Source organism: Pelophylax lessonae, assembly GCF_965119305.1.
Source record: "Pelophylax lessonae genome assembly, chromosome: 4".
In the NCBI taxonomy this organism is placed as follows: Eukaryota; Metazoa; Chordata; class Amphibia; order Anura; family Ranidae; genus Pelophylax; species Pelophylax lessonae.
The window spans coordinates 203,022,852-203,040,467 of record NC_138771.1 but is presented as its reverse complement, the minus strand read 5'-3'; the positions used below and the strand labels follow the sequence as shown (position 1 = coordinate 203,040,467).

At 42.9% G+C, this 17,616-nt stretch overlaps 1 protein-coding gene across 3 annotated transcripts in view; it reads right to left on the bottom strand.

The window, feature by feature from the left end:
• The window catches only part of GRAMD4 (GRAM domain containing 4), a 396,610-nt gene that overhangs the window by 302,755 nt on the left and 76,239 nt on the right, over nucleotides 1-17,616 (bottom strand). For 2 of the 3 annotated variants that reach the window (XM_082253353.1, XM_082253354.1), the window contains exons 2-3: nucleotides 8,596-8,803; nucleotides 1,605-1,725 (exon numbers count right to left, since the gene is read on the bottom strand). In XM_082253353.1, coding sequence (XP_082109479.1) covers nucleotides 1,605-1,725; nucleotides 8,596-8,803 — 329 coding nt within the window. Of the gene's footprint in view, nucleotides 1-1,604; nucleotides 1,726-1,939; nucleotides 2,072-8,595; nucleotides 8,804-17,616 lie in introns of those variants that run through there. The other variant, XM_082253355.1, reaches the window with a different exon arrangement.

The following is a 17,616-nucleotide window of genomic DNA, read 5'->3' as shown; positions in this document are numbered from 1 at the left end:
TCCCCTTTAGGATTCAGAAGTGGACAGACGTTGGACCAAGTAAGACTTTAGGCTGCCTGCAGAAAACTAGGAGGGGTGCATACAAGACCAGTCACACTTCACATGGAGACACAATAGCATTGACTGGTCTTTGTGCAGGATCTTCCTGTAATAAAGGTGAAGTTTCACACAAGTTACTTCACAGATCTAGAAGACACATACTAAGGACAACCAGATTCAAGTAGGAATACACACACCTCTTGTATTTAGACAATATTTGCTTATCCATGAGTTCAGCTTTAATGAGTGTCTAACCCCCCCCCCCCCCCCTTAAGGAAATGTAGAAAATAAAAACAGTAAATAATTGTTTGGGGAAAGCCATAGGAAAGTAATTATTTACTTTTAAAGCTAAAATTGTGTTTTGTTTTATTTTGGGAAGGGGGGGGGGGGTATGGAAAACGCACCAAACACAGGTATGTGTGGTGGTGGTATCTCATTACCTGCAAGTAGCCCTGAGCGGCTGTCTTCTGAAAAGGTTAACAGAAGCTGCTGCTACTTAAAATAGTTGTACTACTTACCCACCCCCTCACCATTACAACAAGCAGGCTCCAGCAGGTAATGGGATACATTGGTGCAGTATCCCCTTGAAAAAAAAAAAAAAAAAACACAACACACTCTTCTTTATCTTCAATACAATAGAAAACACAGATGCTGCATACTACACCCCTAATAGCATTGCACATCTAAAACAGCCTTGTGATGTATATTGTGGGAGAAATCAACCCTGATCTTTTGTGGATGACCTTGTTCCAACCTCTGTTTTGCAAGACTCTGCACTTACAGGTGGAAGTATTCTCAGATGCCAAAGTAGCAGATTTTCGGCAGGAATCAGCCAGTGGTTGGCAGCCTCTCAATCTATTCCAGCCATGGTTGTCCACATTCAATAACTTAAGTGTGTATTCCCGAAACCAGACCTTCTGAGGAAACTTGCCAGACAGCATAAGCTCTTAAAATACGGTTAGTTTGCTCATACAAACCTGCTGACAATATTAGCATCTCCAAAGTCGAACTGCTGCAGGTAGCAAGCAAAACCCACCCTTGCAACCTACTACCTTTGTTTTAGTGCACTATACCTAATCATTGTAGAAGTTTAAGTATAGTGCACAAAAAAAAAAAAAAAAAAAAAAAAAAAAAAACACTACAAAAGAGACCAACTATTATTAATAATTATAATTGAAAATCGCATGCTGCAATCCAACCACAGCTGTAAAATGATTTTACTTTTTACAGTTCAATATTTACATTTCTATAGTCCATAAAAAAAAAAGGCTCCATATTACCTCCAACAAATATATCCTAATTATTACAATATGCAAATCAATTTTTGTGCTTGCATATTGTACCCATGTCACAAGTAGTGGAGCTCATGCAAATGTGCTGTAAATCTCTTTATACATGAATGAATGGCATTTGAAATATGGCACATATCACTTGACCAATCAGTCTAGAACAAATAAAGGGATCAATAAGCCAATTGCATAGTAAACTAAATCAGTAGTGTAATCCAACATATACTCAGGATACTCCAGACAACAAATATTTAGTGAAGAATAAACTGTACTTACGCAGGAAGTGTTTTTCCAGTAAGGCAATTTCCAGATGCCCCTTAATCTCATTGAGTCGGTCAAGTTCTGTCCGGTTAAATTCTGATACTCCAGATGCCATGATGATGGTCCCTGAGCCAGCCTAAGGAGGAGTTACATACAAAATATTAACCATTTCAAATATTTGAGGCAAACACTGGCAAGTAAGATGCAGTCAGCTTTCATACCCGGAAAAAATTAGCATCTTCCTTTGTACAAAGTCATGTAAACCATAAAATAGTAACAGCTGTTGTATTAAATATACTGGTCTGTCACTTCGCCCCAACAATGCTAGTACATAATAAAGCAGCATTAACCTTATTTCTCGATCTGTGCTCAGAACACAAATCCTGTAGTATCAGATAAGACCAGGAAAGTAGAATAGCAGCATTCTGGGCAGCTATGAACTAGAGCAGAAAGCCTCTTTTAAACAGCTTGGAGAGTGAAAGAAATAGGACTCCACGGTGCACGCAGGCGCAGCCCTGTACTGTCAGCATTCCTGCAGCAGTATAGCAAGCTGCAACGTCATGGATGATCTTAAAGAAAAAAAAAATATGATGTAAGGGTGGGACCCAAGTGAGAGCACTGCAGGACATGGAGAATCCTCCCAGAGTGGTCAGAATCTCACTGACCGATATTCAGATATAGGTAATACCAAACACGAAGGATGAACTGGCTGCACCATATTACCTTTGTGGATTATTACATGAATTGCTCTGCCTTCAAAAATGAGGGAGTAAATCAGCCATTATAGTATACACCAAAGCAATGCACAAAGCCTCACCACACGACAGTGATATATTATTTGAAAAGTACACTGCACACTGAGATTTCATAAAACAAATTACATGTTTAAAGAAACACAAGCTGCTACATCATTCATACAGCCCATAGCCTGTCATTTACCTATTTACTTCTCTGAATGTAATGTAATGTGTGTGCAGCAGAAAATACCTAGGAATCCAGACATCAAGACATTCAAGCCTGTACAACGATTGTGCTTTTACATCAACTGACTAAATATTTACAAACCGAGTGCAGCAGCGTCTGGCTCTACTCCACAATGACTCAAATATTACATTGTTTTCTTCCGAGACACATAAAAGGCCTCTTTTACAAAGGCCAAATTCTTTTTTTTTTTTTTTCAGCAAGGGGAGCGGAATGGAGCGGGCAGATGATAGGTTATGCAGAGAGGGCATGCACAGCCCACTCTTCTCTATGGGCAGCCTGATAAAAACGCACTGGCTGTTCATTTACACCCGACTGCCATCTGATCCGAAACGCCGTAGAGGAACTGATCCCCTTCCATTTTTTTTGGGTACCAATCGTGACCGGCTGAAAAATAGACCCCTCATGTGAAATGGATCCAAAATCTGTTCCTTCAGCACAAAATCAAGAGGTCTATTAGTAGAAATGTACCAATATCAGTCACACTGATATCAGCAAAGGTCTTCCAATTGCTGGACTACTCTGAAGCCTGCCATGGATGGTTCGATTCTCTTTCCTGCAACCACAAGCTGCAGAAAAGAAAAATCTCTTGCTTACCTCATCAACACAGTGTTGAAGGGGGAATCTCTCCCATGGAGTTATCAGCAGGGTTGTGAGTGGAGGCATCTCTGCTGGAAGAACATAAAGTGATTATTGTTAGTGGTTAAAGCCACTGGCAATAATTGCTTGAAAAATCCAACCTGCTGGTTTTACCCAAGTTGGGCTCTCGATCTACTTGGGCATAATCAGCCTGTCCCTGCTGAACTAGTTCAGATTCAAACCATCTATGGCCAACTTAGGTTGCCACCCACCTTCTAAAGATCTCAGCAAATGGTTGCTTTGTTACGGAATTTCGTACACTGATGACTCAGATGAAATTTTCTGTGTGGGTAACCCCAGGATCCTTTGATTGGAAAGTTTGAAGGAGTTGGCTAGAAAACGGTCTGCCAACGGCGAATGCATCCATTCAGATGCAGCCACTCTTCAGGACAGCCACTGCCAGGGTAATTCAGGTATCCGTGTTTTATAGTGTGGCTGCTAGATTTTTCTCCCTCAGTCTATAGGTTGAAGAAAAATAATCTCAGAGTATCCCCAGCCATACTTTATAAGCCTCACTGTGTATGCTGGTCTGCTGATCACGAGTGTTGTCCAAGAAAGTGGCAATGTTCACATGGGACTCTGTTCAAAATCAACATTGACAAGCATCTTAGGCCTCAATCACACAGGAGCATTTTTTTTATCAGCTGCTTCTTCCTCTATTAGAGCAAATTCGCCCAGGGGAGAAAAATGCAGCTGATCAAAAATACGCTCCTAAAGCGGAGTTTGGAATGCATATTAATGCATTCTATTGGCCAGAATATTAACGTATTCTAGCCAGTTGAATTTATTAATGCAGTAGCGTTTGTGCACATTTGACGTTTTTTTCTGCCCAAGCGCTCCTCTCCTGAAAGCACCGATAATGCCTTTTTTCTGCCTCTAAACTCTTGTAAACATCTGTGTGCACAGCTAACAGGAGCGTTTAGAGGCAACCGCCCATAAAAGCAGCGTTTTTTGATCCCCCGTGTTAGGACCAAAAGTGGAGAAACCCTTTAAAGCAAAGGCTGGGCCAAAAAAAATAAATATATCTGCAACTGCTTCAAGACCATTCTAAGTGACTACAAAAGGCTAGAAAAAAAAAAAGTGGCAATGGATTGGTTTTAGTACACTGAACAGTAATGTTTGCCTAAGTGTTTACATTTGCTGCTTTATCTTAGGGGTATATTTTTAAATGTTTTTACACAAAATGAACACGACATTAACGCCGAATTCATACATTTTTCCAATTGTATCCAATTAGAAAAAGGATGAAAATCTCAAATGCAAGTTGTGTGAATCTAGTGTAAATATATTTATATATGGCCCCTAGGTATAAAGTTGAGCTTTTTTTTCCTGGATAAAAGTTGGAATCAATGGAACCTGGCAGAGGTTCTAAATCACCCTTACAACTTGGTCTACTTTAATTTTACTTGCATTTCATTGTTTAAAAAGAGAAAAAAAGAGAAAAAAAGAAGAAGTAGTAATACAGATAACGTTAAAGTAGAACTAAGGGCAAAACTTTTTTTCATTTTGGATAGTGTTTTGAAAGATAACCCCTGCAAGGCTTATTTTTTGCCATCTGTGTAATAACCAATAACAGACAGGAAGTGGGAGGACATTCCTTCAAAGTGATGGAAATCCTGAGGTGTCACCAGATCTAGCGTCCACATTGGAAGCTGTCCCCTTCTCTTACTGTTCTGGGAACAACCCAAAATTAAGGGATTTTATTTATAAAACTTTACTTTCAATAACAGTAAAGAGGACAAACAGTGAGGGTGAATCTCCCTAATGGGGCAGAGACAACAATAAAAACCTCAAAGGGGTTTTATTCATTCTCCACTCCATCCAAAACTAAAAAAAAAATTCTATATTTTGCCTTTAATTTATACTTTAGGTTTTCACTGTTGCATAAGAGGAGTAGGGCCTAGGAGTCATCTGTAATAGACTGGTCATTATATGGGTGGTAACGAAATACAACTGGCCAGAATCCTGTCCTATTTTGTGTAAGAGAACCAACAGCAGCTTCAGATAATTTTGAGCTAACCAGGGCCTTTAGGGCTGGACAACCACTCTTAGGGTTTGTTTAGACTTGATTTTCTGTCTTAACCACGATAAGAGCTGGGATTTTTGGTCTTCAGACAGCAATAAAAAGCCTCCTCACCACCTGTTTTAAACCCCAAATTACCAGACGACTGTGTGTGATGTGCGCAGTTGCAGTGCAGATGCACCACAGCCCCTTTCTCTTTAATGGGTTGCGCTTGGTGGGTGGTACTGCCCCATGGCGTGACAGTGTGTAAAATTCCTGCAGCAGCATGTGTACACCTTTGATAACGTCATCTGTGACGAAACGTCGTCAGGGCAACGGCGTACTGACGTCATCTGACTGCGACCCACGAGTGCGGACGAGCGGAGCCGTCCGGCCGGCGGCAACCTCCATTGCTCACCCATTCCTGGTCTTTGTAAGTTTTTTTGCTTATATGGAATAAAATGTTTTTATGGTTTTACGCTATGGGAGCCCTTTCTTTCTTCTTATGGTGGTGATATCCTATATTGCTGAAACTTCTGAGACCCAGTTACCTACACCTCTGGTCGGATCCCCTGGTTATTCGTATACACACAGGCTTGGATTCAATTTGGGGTCGGTCTTTGGCCACTTGGTTTACCCTACAGGCTTGATACAACTTCATATGTGGTAAGAGGCAACTCTCACAGGTGTGAAATTGCTGGATCCTGAGTGTTACACTGGATTTGTTTAGTGCACTTTGGCTAATCTATATCTATCCAGGGTAAGAGGCGAATTCAGCTGGTGGTGGTTCAGCACGATTACCTTTTTTTCAACGTTTTCTTCACTGTGTCATTATTTTTTCTGTTTGGTAAGAGGCTACTCCAACCGATACACATTAATCACTTAAGGCGTCAACCCTCAACCTCTCTGGTAGGGGTTATTCACCCTAAGTTCCCTATATTTTTGCATGATTTATTTATTCCATTTATTGTGGTGGAGGTCATATCACATCACAATTTTCATTTACCCACACCTATGGTGATAGTCACAATTTGTTTGTTGGGTTTTACGCTATTGCGGCATTTTTTGCTTTTCATGATCCCATGTCCACTGAGTTGATCGATCATAGAAGCTTGGATCTACTGTCAAGGTGACAAGTTTCTACGCAGCGAGACTGCCTTTTCCTTACCTTCATCTGGTAAGCACATACCCTTAAGGGAGCTTGGTCCTGGAATTTATCAATAATATTATTTTGGACTTTTATGGACTTCACATCTCCATCTAATATATTTAGCGCGACTTATATGTATAATATAATAGCATGTGTACACCACTGGCCACTGCCTCAGCAGCAACAGGGGGAATCGGTTGAGGGACGGTAAAAATGCTGCTCAACCACAGGGTAAGCAAGGCCCTAAAGTAGAACTCCAGACAAAGCTTATTTAGCTTTGGATAGAGGTGAAAAAGGGTTAGCTTTTCCTTCACTTGCTTACTTGTCTTTATGACACAAAGTGAGCAGAGATCCTCACAAAGACAATTCTACCTTTCACAACTGACAAATACAAATACATCATAATGTGCTAGTGGTCTGGCTATATTTCTATGGGTCAGTTCACACCTAAAAATCGCACAGGAATGCCATTTTCCTGTGCGATCCATTTAAATGGGCTAAAATTGCAATGGACTGCATAAAAAGTAGTGCATGCACTACTTTTTCAAAAAGGCACTGCAGCAAAGTCCATAGTACTGCAGTACCACAAGTTCTGGTGCAGGCAAACGCACTGTTTTTGCAATCTGCATTAGGGGGGTCAATAAGAAATGACACCTGAAGTAGCTTGCGCTTTGAAAGCGGTGCAGGAAACGCGAATGGAATGCGCCCAACCCAAACTGCATTCTCAGGTGAACCAGCCCTGAAAAAAAATTAATTAAATTCACTAATTTATTATCAAGAGTTCCATATCAAAACAAGAGTTAGTCTTACCGTTACCCATGCAGTGGCTGCAAAGAGGAGGATTCTAGAGGACAACGCTAGATCAGCTGGCTAGGTGAGTTTCTTTACTGTGCAGAACACAGTATCAGGAGGGAGGGAGAAAAAAAAAAAAAAAGTTGGATAGCCAGGAAAAAAATTCCTGCTACCGACTGTAGTCCTAAGGAGTACAAGTGCCTTTGTCTTGCCTCTGAATGGTGATCACCATAGAAGAGACATTTAAATATTTAAGTATGTAGCTCTTAAGTCCAGTGATGCCATAAAGCACTTTGGTAATAACCATATTTACGAAGGATACTCAAAGCAAAATTATCTGATGAAAAGGTTCAGGGGTTGGAAGTTTATGATTACATAATCCTTAAATTTGTGTTTTTGGACTATGAATAGGTGGGAGTAACACCGTTGGCCTTCCTTTGTAGGTGGGACTGCTGATCTGCAAGCTTCCACATCATAGAAACTTGGCACATAAGTCCTTAAGATTATTTTGGAGTTTTGTTAACAAAAAAAAAAAAAAAACCTTTCAATGGAAGTTCCTCTGAGAATTCAAATTGGTAGCCCATCGCCACCAGCTTCAGAAACAATTGTTTGGTTGGGAGGAGCCTCCCTCTCTCAGATGCTGTTTGATGCTGACTGGGGAATGAAAAGTAAAAAAAGAATGGTCTTCAGCTCAATAACCGATGATGATGATGATGATGATGATGACAGCATCAACTGCATAAACTGGCTTATTCACTACACTCTTCGAAAAGGCATGCTTTATTGAATCTCAAATAAAATACATCACGATTGGGCTTCTGAAAGACTATGAAAAGTTCTGCTCTGCCAACTGCCTGACTTCATGCTGACAACACATGCTGTCTCCTGAATGTGCCAAACAGGATCACATGCCAGAGTACACAGCTATCTGTTTGATACTTTAATGGCTGGATAGCTGGAAGACAGTGTATTATCAGAAGGAATTCAGGCGATGGTCAAGGCATTAAGACCTCACCTCAATTCCACGAGCCATTCAGTTACATGAGTAAAGCTAAAAAGGAGGCAGGTATGCATCTTCCATAGAAAAGCCTGCTCAATTATAATTTAAGGGTATATATACAGATTCTTTACATATAACATATTTTGACAGGTTCTTTTATCAAAAACATGTTTTTGTTTTCATTTTAGGAACCTTAGTCTTCGGCTGTGATGTGAAAAAACGTGCAAGAAATCAGCCCCCATGCAGCATGTTTACCCACATCTTATACAACGCCAGGTAAAAAATATTGGACTCAGGTGCATTAGCGTAAAGAAAGCCCTTGCTACAAAACCATGCCAGTTAATACTTCCATTCAAACTTGTATAGTGCTTGTATACAACTATACAAAAAAAAAAAAAAAAAAAACACAGAATTAAGAAAAAATCATCATTGGAATACTCACAGGGTCCTTCAGCTCTTCATTCTCTTTCGAGGTTCGAGGTATTTTTAGAAGGAAATCATCTCCACATTCTGTATCGGAAGCATTTGGAGACTCAGCCAAGTCGGGAAACTCTTCTCGCTTCTGACCTCTGAACCGGATCTTGTCCAGTCTCCTTAACATGTTCAGTACAACAGCTTTCTGCTTTACTTTAACATGACTATTCAGTTCCCTGAAATGTACAAAGAAAGAAGCCATTGAGCAAACAAGCAAATCTGCATCATTTCGGACAAAGTCTGGGCAGTACATCCTTAAATCTCCAAGTTGATCCACACCCATGTAAAGCATGTGACAGATTAGCACTCCAAAGTCTTTATACTGCCCATGTTGTTCATTAGAACACAGCTAAATGCTGCTCACCATGGCACATCAAACCACAATTTCTACTATCACTAGCGAAGCAGTTGACAGGATTCATCACTTCTACACAAACATTGAATGCTCATTTAAATTGTAAATGTATACAAGTACTCCTAGGTGTTTAGAAGTCAATATGCTAAAAAATAAATGTGCAAACCAAAAAAAGTCTAGAGATGCAAGGGACAGCACTGGCACTGTACATTTATTTGGTCTCTCTGGGCCACATTGATTGTAGAGAAATTTTCTCGGGCCGCATATAAAATATATACTATAGTAAAAGGTATACAAGTAAAAAAATGCCACCGCGCCCCCCCCCCCCCCCCAACTAGAGGATGATCCTTTCCTAGGCAGCCTCTGCCTACAGTTAGTTGGAAGCCGCAGTGGCCGTGCCCCTGAGCAGACTTCCTTCCTCCCTAGCAAAAAAAAAAAAATTGTCAGGGGGCAGTGGGCCGCCGGACCGCAGGTTGGACATGCCTGGCCTACAGGATTTAAAAAAAAAAAAAAACAAACACAAAACTGGATTTTTGTCTTAGGCTTCTTTCACACGGCCGCTCAGTTTATTTCGTCCGCTGCGGCACTTTTTTTTTTTTTACGGACACAGACGACACTTGTGTCATCCAGTCCTTATGTCCGCATATCATCCCATCCGTTTGCGGACATATACGGACATAATGTAATGTCTATATGATTGCGGATGTCACCGCTGACATCCGATTTTGCGTCCTTTCCGTTTTTTAAACGGAAGAAAAATAGGGTTGTGTTCCGTTCCAAAAAACGGAAAGGAACTGAAAGGACACAAATCGGATGGCAATCCCATTGACATGCATTATGTCTGTATATCACCCGCAAACGGATGGGGTGATATACGGACATACGGAACGTCCGTGTGAAAGGGGCCTTACCATAAAATGCTTTTTTGTGATGTTCATTGACGGACACAGCTCCATATCTTCTTGTCCGATGTGTTTATGCTGCTCTCCAGAGGAGTAGGACACGAGGTGGAAATAAATTTGACCACGCCTATAGGGCAGTCCCAGGGGGTATACTCCCACTTTCTGCTAGAAGACTTCTGTTTTGTAACAAGCAGTGCCAGAAGAACATAAAACCCAACTCAATAGAGGCGGCGGGTGCTGTGTCCATCAATGAACAGCAGAGAAAAGGATTTTACAGTAAGACAAAAATCCAGTTCTCTTTCGTTTATTGATGGACACAGCTCCATATCTTCTTGGACGTCACAAAGCAGTGTCAATATGAGGGGTAGGAATAGCACAGCAAGAAAAAACTCACTTCCCAAAGGCTAAACATAGTCAATCAGGAACAACTGGAGCTCACCTGACAAAAATAACTAAAAATACACCCTCAAAGAGGACTAAACCTCTCCAACAGCAGCCTGCAAAACCTTGCGGCCAAAAGAAGCATACGCAGATGCCAACACATCCACCTTATAAAGTTTTGTGAAAGCGTGCACAGACGACCAGGTGGCGCCTTGCATACCTACATCACTGACACCTGATAACGGAAGGCCCAGGAGGCACCAAGCTCCCTCGTAGAATGTGCCTTAACAGGGAAAGGAGGATCCTGAACCTTAATAGAATAGGCCTGCAACACCGTCTGTCTGATCCATCTGGAAATGGTCGCAGCAAACACGTCCTCACGCAGTTATCCCCTACGGGGTCCATCCGTGAGGACAAATATTACCAGCTTGTATGGGAGTACCGCTAACTATTTTGAATACATTTTTTTTTTTTTATACGGATTCACACTATATGGTCCCTTCCTGTTTGTCTCCACATCATGAGCCCACCATCTCTCATAATTCTACTACCGTCCGTGAGGACAAATATAGAATCTGATTTCTGGAATGACTCAGTCACCACCAGGTACACCCTGATTGCCCTAACCACATCCAAAAGAATGTAAGGCAATCTCTTTAGGATGCTTAGGCTTAGGACACAGAGAAGGCAATACAATTTCTTAATTTAAATGGAAACCAGAGACGGTTTTAGGAAGGAACAACTGACAGGTAGGAAGCACCACCTTGTCTCTGAACCACCAGGTAAGGTGAACAACAGGACAACGCAGCCTGCTCTGACACCCTGCGCACAGAAGTAATAGCCACCAACACAGCTACCTCCTGTGTCAAAGTGAGCAGAGGAATCTCACGAATATTTTCAAACGGTTGTTTCTGAAGAACCGACCACACCAAATTGAGGTCCCACGGAGGCAACAGACACCTCACAAGGGGAGCCAGGTGGCGGACCTAATGAACAAAAGGTTTGGACCAAGGAATCTGTGGCCAACGGGCGTTGAAAGAAAATCCCCAGAGCCTGAAATCTGACCTCTGATGGTACCCCAAGGCCAAACGCTGATCTACACCTCTTTGGAGAAACTCAGAGAAACCAATAAGGACTGGGGGGAAACCCCGGGGGAACCCCCCCTCCCCAAGACTCACACCGAGTAATGTATGCCCTCCAGACTCGATAAATCTTCCTAGAAGTAGATTTTCTAGCTTTCAACAATGTAGGAATTCAGAACCCCCTCTATCCTTCAACACCTGGCTTTCAATAGCCAGGCCGTCAAAGCCAGCGACTGTAAAGCAGGATGGAAGATTGGTCCTTGAGTTAACAGATCTTCTCTGAGAGGGACATCGGTGACCAGTTGTAATAGTTCTGCATACCAAGAGCTGCAAAGCCAGTCCGGTGCCATTAGGATGATCGGAATCGCTTCTGCCTCAATCCTTGGCAGAAGAGTCAGTGGACTACATTCCAGTGACGAACATTAGACGATATTGGTTTCAAGGAACTACAAGAGAGTCTGTGGCGTGCGCCATAGGATCCCGAGACCTTACTACGAACCTCTGCACCTTCCTGTTGAGATGAGAGGGCAACAAGTCCACATCGTGAGTCCCCCATCTGAGGCACAGTTGATTAAACACCTCCTGGTGGAGAGATCATTCTCCCTAACCCAACTTCTGCCGACTGAGGTAATCCGCCTGCCAATTTTCCACTCCTGGAATATGCACAGCAGAGATGGCTAAAACAATGTGTTCTGCCCATCTTAGTATACTAGCTACTTCCTGGGTCGCTAAGGCACTTTTGGTGCCCCCTTGATGATTGACACATGCCACGGCCGTGGCATTGTCCGATTGAATCCTCACCCCTGCAGACGATTCGTCCAATGATTTTGGCAAAGCCTGATTGCCTGAATTTCCAGGTTATTAAATCGGCAGACTGGACTCCTCCAATGTCCAAACCCTCTGAGCCGAATCTGTATCCAAGACATCTCCCTATCCGGAAAGGTTGGCATCCGTTGTGACCATCGTCCAGTACAGGGGGGAGTAAGGATTTTCCCTATTGAAGCGCCGGAGAGCGGAGCCACCAGATCAGGGATCCCCTCGTACTCTGGCTCAACAGGATCAGATTGTCTAGACCCTGTGGGTTCTTGTTCCAATTAACAAGGATCTCCTTCTGTAGAGACCGGGTATGGAACTGAGCAAACGAAACTGCCTCAAAAAAGGCGGAGCCCATCAAGCCCAGCACTTGCATGCAAGTCCTGAGGGATGATCGCCGGTTGGACAACAGGTGCAGTGTCACATCCTGCAACTTCTTGAGTTTCACCTTTGGAAGAAACACCCGGGCTAAGGTTGTGTCCAGGGTCAGGCCCAGATAGTCCAGTTTTGTGGACAGAACCAGAACAGTTTTTTTGGAAATTCAGTTTCCATCCGAAATCTTGCAAAGTTCACACCAAAATGTCCAGATTGTCTTTCAGGGCATTCGGAGACTCGGCTCGCACAAGGAGATCATCCAGGTACCCCAGCACCACAATCTCCTGTCTCAGTAAAGCCAACACCGGGGCCAACACTTTTGTAAACACCCGAGGAGCTGAGGTGAGACCAAAGGGTAATGCCACAAATTGTATGATGAAGAGAAGAACTTCCGCGCTATGGAAAAATAATAAAGGCTGCAGCCTCCCTCAAATATAACCCAAGGGTTATATGAATATAGAAAAGAAGAGGAGAGGGATATGGCGCTGCCTAGGAAAGAAGAAGATGTAGTCTCCAATCAAGTGCACAAAAAGTCAGAAAAGCAATAAATTGATGGTAAATGATAATTATACCTCAAGGGAGGTAAATGAGTGACTGACTAAGCACAAGGAAGGACAATAAATTAATAAACAAATGAATAAATAGCACCTAAATATATAAATACATATAACATGCACAAAAACACTAGTAAAGTGACTCTGTGCAAACTAAAGTGCCAAAAAATATGTGTAGAAAAAAGGTATACAGATACCACATCTAGTAGTATAATCCTGAAAAAACACTAAGTGACAAGTGTTGAATAATAAATGTGCAATTATAAAGTGATAATGTGCACTGAGGTAGTAGAATTATCAGTGATAGATAAATTAAATAATAAGCAGTGTTATATCTATAAATAAATATTTGAATGGTGACAAAAGATAAATTAAAAATCAATGTGCAAATATTCAAGTAAAAAAGTCCAATACAAAAACAGTCCGTGTATAAAATTGTCCGTGCTTGAAAATGACCGTGCAATCAGGTTAAGAATCCTCCCAGGTAATGGTCCCAAGCAACGTTTGGTGGGGTGTTTAGTTAAAAAAGTGCTCGTGCTCCTTGCTGCTATGCACACACCAGAAGGAGTAACCCCTACAGGGGTATCTCGCCTTAGTAACAATCCTTCTAGGATCCTTCCAGGAATGGGGCACTTGAGATCTAAACCAGGGTGTCCTATGGGCGGGCCAGGCAATGCGTTCCGAGACTGGAAGTGACGTAATGGTGCTCTACGCGTTTCGTCATCAGAAGCATCTCATGAGTAGAGCGCCACTACGTCACTTCCGGTCTTTGGAACGCATCGCGTTCCGGCAACCTCGCTATTGTGCCTGATTTTACCAGCTTGTATGTGAGTACCGCTAACTATTTTGAATAAATTTTTTATACGGATTCACACTATATGGTCCCTTCCTGTTTGTCTCCACATCATGAGCCCACCATCTCTGATAATTCTACTACCTCAGTGCACATTATCACTTTATAATTGCACATTTTTCACTCCCCCTAGCAGACAAGGCAGACTGGGAACCCCCAGGTTCCGCAGCCTCAGAGAGGGGGTCATCAGGTGGTGAAACGTGCTCCAGGGACATGGGTTAACCTGGAACCGCCAGCAAAATGTGCAAAATTGCTGTGAAAAAGTTGCTAACGGTAACCCAGGGGAATCCAGAAGGTGCAATTCTCAGCAGCTCCTCAAAGAACTGCTACTAGAGGCCCACCGCCAAAACCCCTCCCCATAAAATCCAAAAACATGGCCGCTGATTGATAGGAATGGGAAACAAGAAAATGGTCGCCGGACTACACAAACATGGCCGCTGATAGATACAGCAACAAAATGGCAGCTGCACGCAGCGCCCACGCAGCTCCCAGGACCCTCCAAGGTCCACCAGGTACATTTGGACAGCAAGGGAGGGCCCCCGCTAGAGACTCCCACTAGGACCATCCCCCCCAAACGGCTGTGTTTGTGCCGCAGATGGCGCACCCCCCCCCCCCCCCCCACCACCAGCTCGACACCCCAACCATAAAAATCAGGCACGGCCGCCCTTGGAGGGGAAGGAGGGAGCTAGGTATGACTGAATGGGGGGTGGTCCGCAGAGGGACCCTGATATTTAGGGGGAGTGTAAAAACGGGAAGGAAGGGCACTCGGGGGTCCGACCAACCCAGGGAGGGACCCACGTCCACCCTGAGGGGCCACTACTTATCGCACCATGGGACCAGGCAGGCACCACTCCAGGCATCTTGGCTGGGGGGTGCTGCGAGCCAAAGGTACGCTGTTACTCAGGTCATGACTAGGGTCATGACTTGGGCTATGTGTCCTTGCGAGAAGTGATGTGGGGCTAAGTCACGGAAAAAAAAAAAAAAAAAAAGACAGACTCTAGGCATCACATGGGACCAAAACAAAACAGCATACAAATTAAACACAAAGCATTAGTTACAGCACGAAAAGTGCTCAGAAATAATATTGAACCCTAAATACTAAATAGGAGACCTATATCTAGTATATTAATCTCACAGAATATCCTGGAAAGAAAGTTGAAGAAAAGTGTGAAAAATTCCAAGTAGATTGAGGGCTGTGGGGCCTAGGGGTATACTCTTTTGAGCTCTAGAGCTCCCACATGACATTATGTTCTACCATGTCCGATAATCGTGCTGTAAGTGACTCCATGATCTTTGCATCTGTTATCCTTGTATATAGCTCAATTGGCGTTGGTGGCGATTGACTTTTTCAGTAAAGAGCTACCAAGCACCTTGCGGCTGTCAGGATGCGACTCTGGTCTAGTTAACCTAGGGGGAGTAACCCTAATAGAAACATTTTTGGAGTAAAAGGGATGTCCAGATCAAGCAATAACTGGATAAGGTTCTGAACCAAACTCCAATACAGTTGCAAGAGGGGAAGCCTTCAGTATTTTACCTGAAAGCTGTGTCCCTGTCTGAGCCTGAACCCGATCTTGAAACCTGTATCCAGAGTCCTGTACCCTGCTTCCTGGTCCTTGCCTCCTGGCTCTGGCCTGTCTTGCTCTCCTCCATTTTGTGTATAGTTATTAGGGCTGAAGAAAAGAGTGTGGAGGATGTTCAGAGGGACTGACTGTTCAGACTGCAGCAGATAGTTCACCATCACACCTAAGGGAGAGAGGAGCAGTGCCAGACATTCTGAAACATCGGAGAGTGCCACGGATGGCAACAGAATCCGCTGATTGATAAAGGGGAAGGACACCATGAATACTGACTGGTTGTGCAGCCAACAGTAAACAGAAGGAGATCTCCTACCGCAGTAGTTTGATGGAGGCCGCTGATCAAACTCCAGAACACTTTGACGCAGAGGAACAGTGTTGCCTGCAGAGGAGAGAGACATGCCATCTTTTGTGATTCCAGACAAATGAAGAGGTGGTAATACAAGGCAGCATTGCATGGAGAGATCAGACAGGTGATCTTTTGTGATTCCATACAAATGAGGAGAGGTTGCCACAAAGCGATATTAAATTAGAGATCTGGCAAGTGCAATCTGTATTGGGGAGTGGAGTACACGAGGTGAGGTGAAAGAACACTCATATTAATCGCTCAAGGACTATAAGGACTGGCTGTCTAATTCCTCCGGAAAGGACTTTTTGTTAAGTTGTAATATAGCAGCAGCTAGAGGTGGACAAGAACCATCATAATTGGAATACTATTGAACATTTTTTTCCTTGCCACATGAGCGCTGGGTTTTGGGAGGATTACTTCACCTGATTAGAATTGTGGAATCAGGAGAGTCAGGATTGTACAACGGTATAGAATCTTTGGCAAGATCGTCATTTTAACCAAAGCCAAACGACAGCAAAGAGTTCTGATAATGCCTCCATTTAGCTAAATGGGCTCCTTCAGACATGAACAAAGGTTTATAATTAGCCCCATATAAAGAATCATAGCTCAATATGATGTGTATCCCTAAGTACTTTATGGCAGTAGATTTCCACGCATAAGAGAACAATCCCGAGGGATACTGCACCTCTAAAGGATGAAGGTTAAGCGGTACAGCTTCGGATTTAGACAAGTTCAGTTTATAGCCAGACAAGCATCCAAATTCATCTAATAGTTTATGAAGATTAGGGAGGGTTATACAAGGCCGTGTCAGGGTTAGAAAAACATTATCTGCAAACAGCAAGATTTTAAACTCACACCCCCTAACCGAAATCCCGTGAATATTGGGATCACTGCAGATCTAAACTACAAGGGGTCCAATACACAGGGTGAACAATAATGGCGAAAGCAGACAGTCCTGCCTAAAGGGAAAAGAGGTAGCAAATGGTGTATTAATAGAGGCTGAATGAGCCTTGTACAAATGTTTGATCCTTCTGAAGAAAAAGACCCCAGGAAACCCAGATACTCCAGGGTCATGAAAACAAATGTTAGTATAAGAAGCCAATACAGACTACTACTACTGCTACAGACCCCTTTGGGATAGCCCCTATCCATTACTTTAGTCTCATGAAAACAAAATGGCCAATTCAGCCTATCAAATGCTTTCTCAGCATCCAAACTTAGCAAAAGTGCTTCTATTTTTTGCCTATTGACAATATCCACTACATTTATAACTCTTCTGGTGTTCTCCCTATCTTGTCTCCAAGGTACAAAACCCACCTGATCTTTGTAAATCAATTAGGGGAGTACCTCATTAAGCCTCAAAGAGAGTATGTTTGTGAAAACCTTCAAATCACAGATTAACAAGGCTATTGACCTATAGTTAGCACAAAAAGGTATGGTCTGTGTCTGGTTTGGGTATTAGAGTAAGGTGAGATGCTTGCATATCTCTCGGGACCTCCCCATCTTGCATGAATCTATTAAAATAATCAGGTCATATGCGGAAGGAGAACAGGTAGAAACGCTCTAATATACGGATAGGGGAGACCCTCTGGACCAGGGGCTAGCCTAGTATTTTCAACGGCTGCCCTACACACGAATCATGCAAAAAGTAGTGCAGGTGTGATTTTTAGAATTGTACGGTACAACGAGTTTTGTCATTCACAAAACACAAGTTTGCCAGACATGTGGGGGTGCCATTAATAATTAATGAC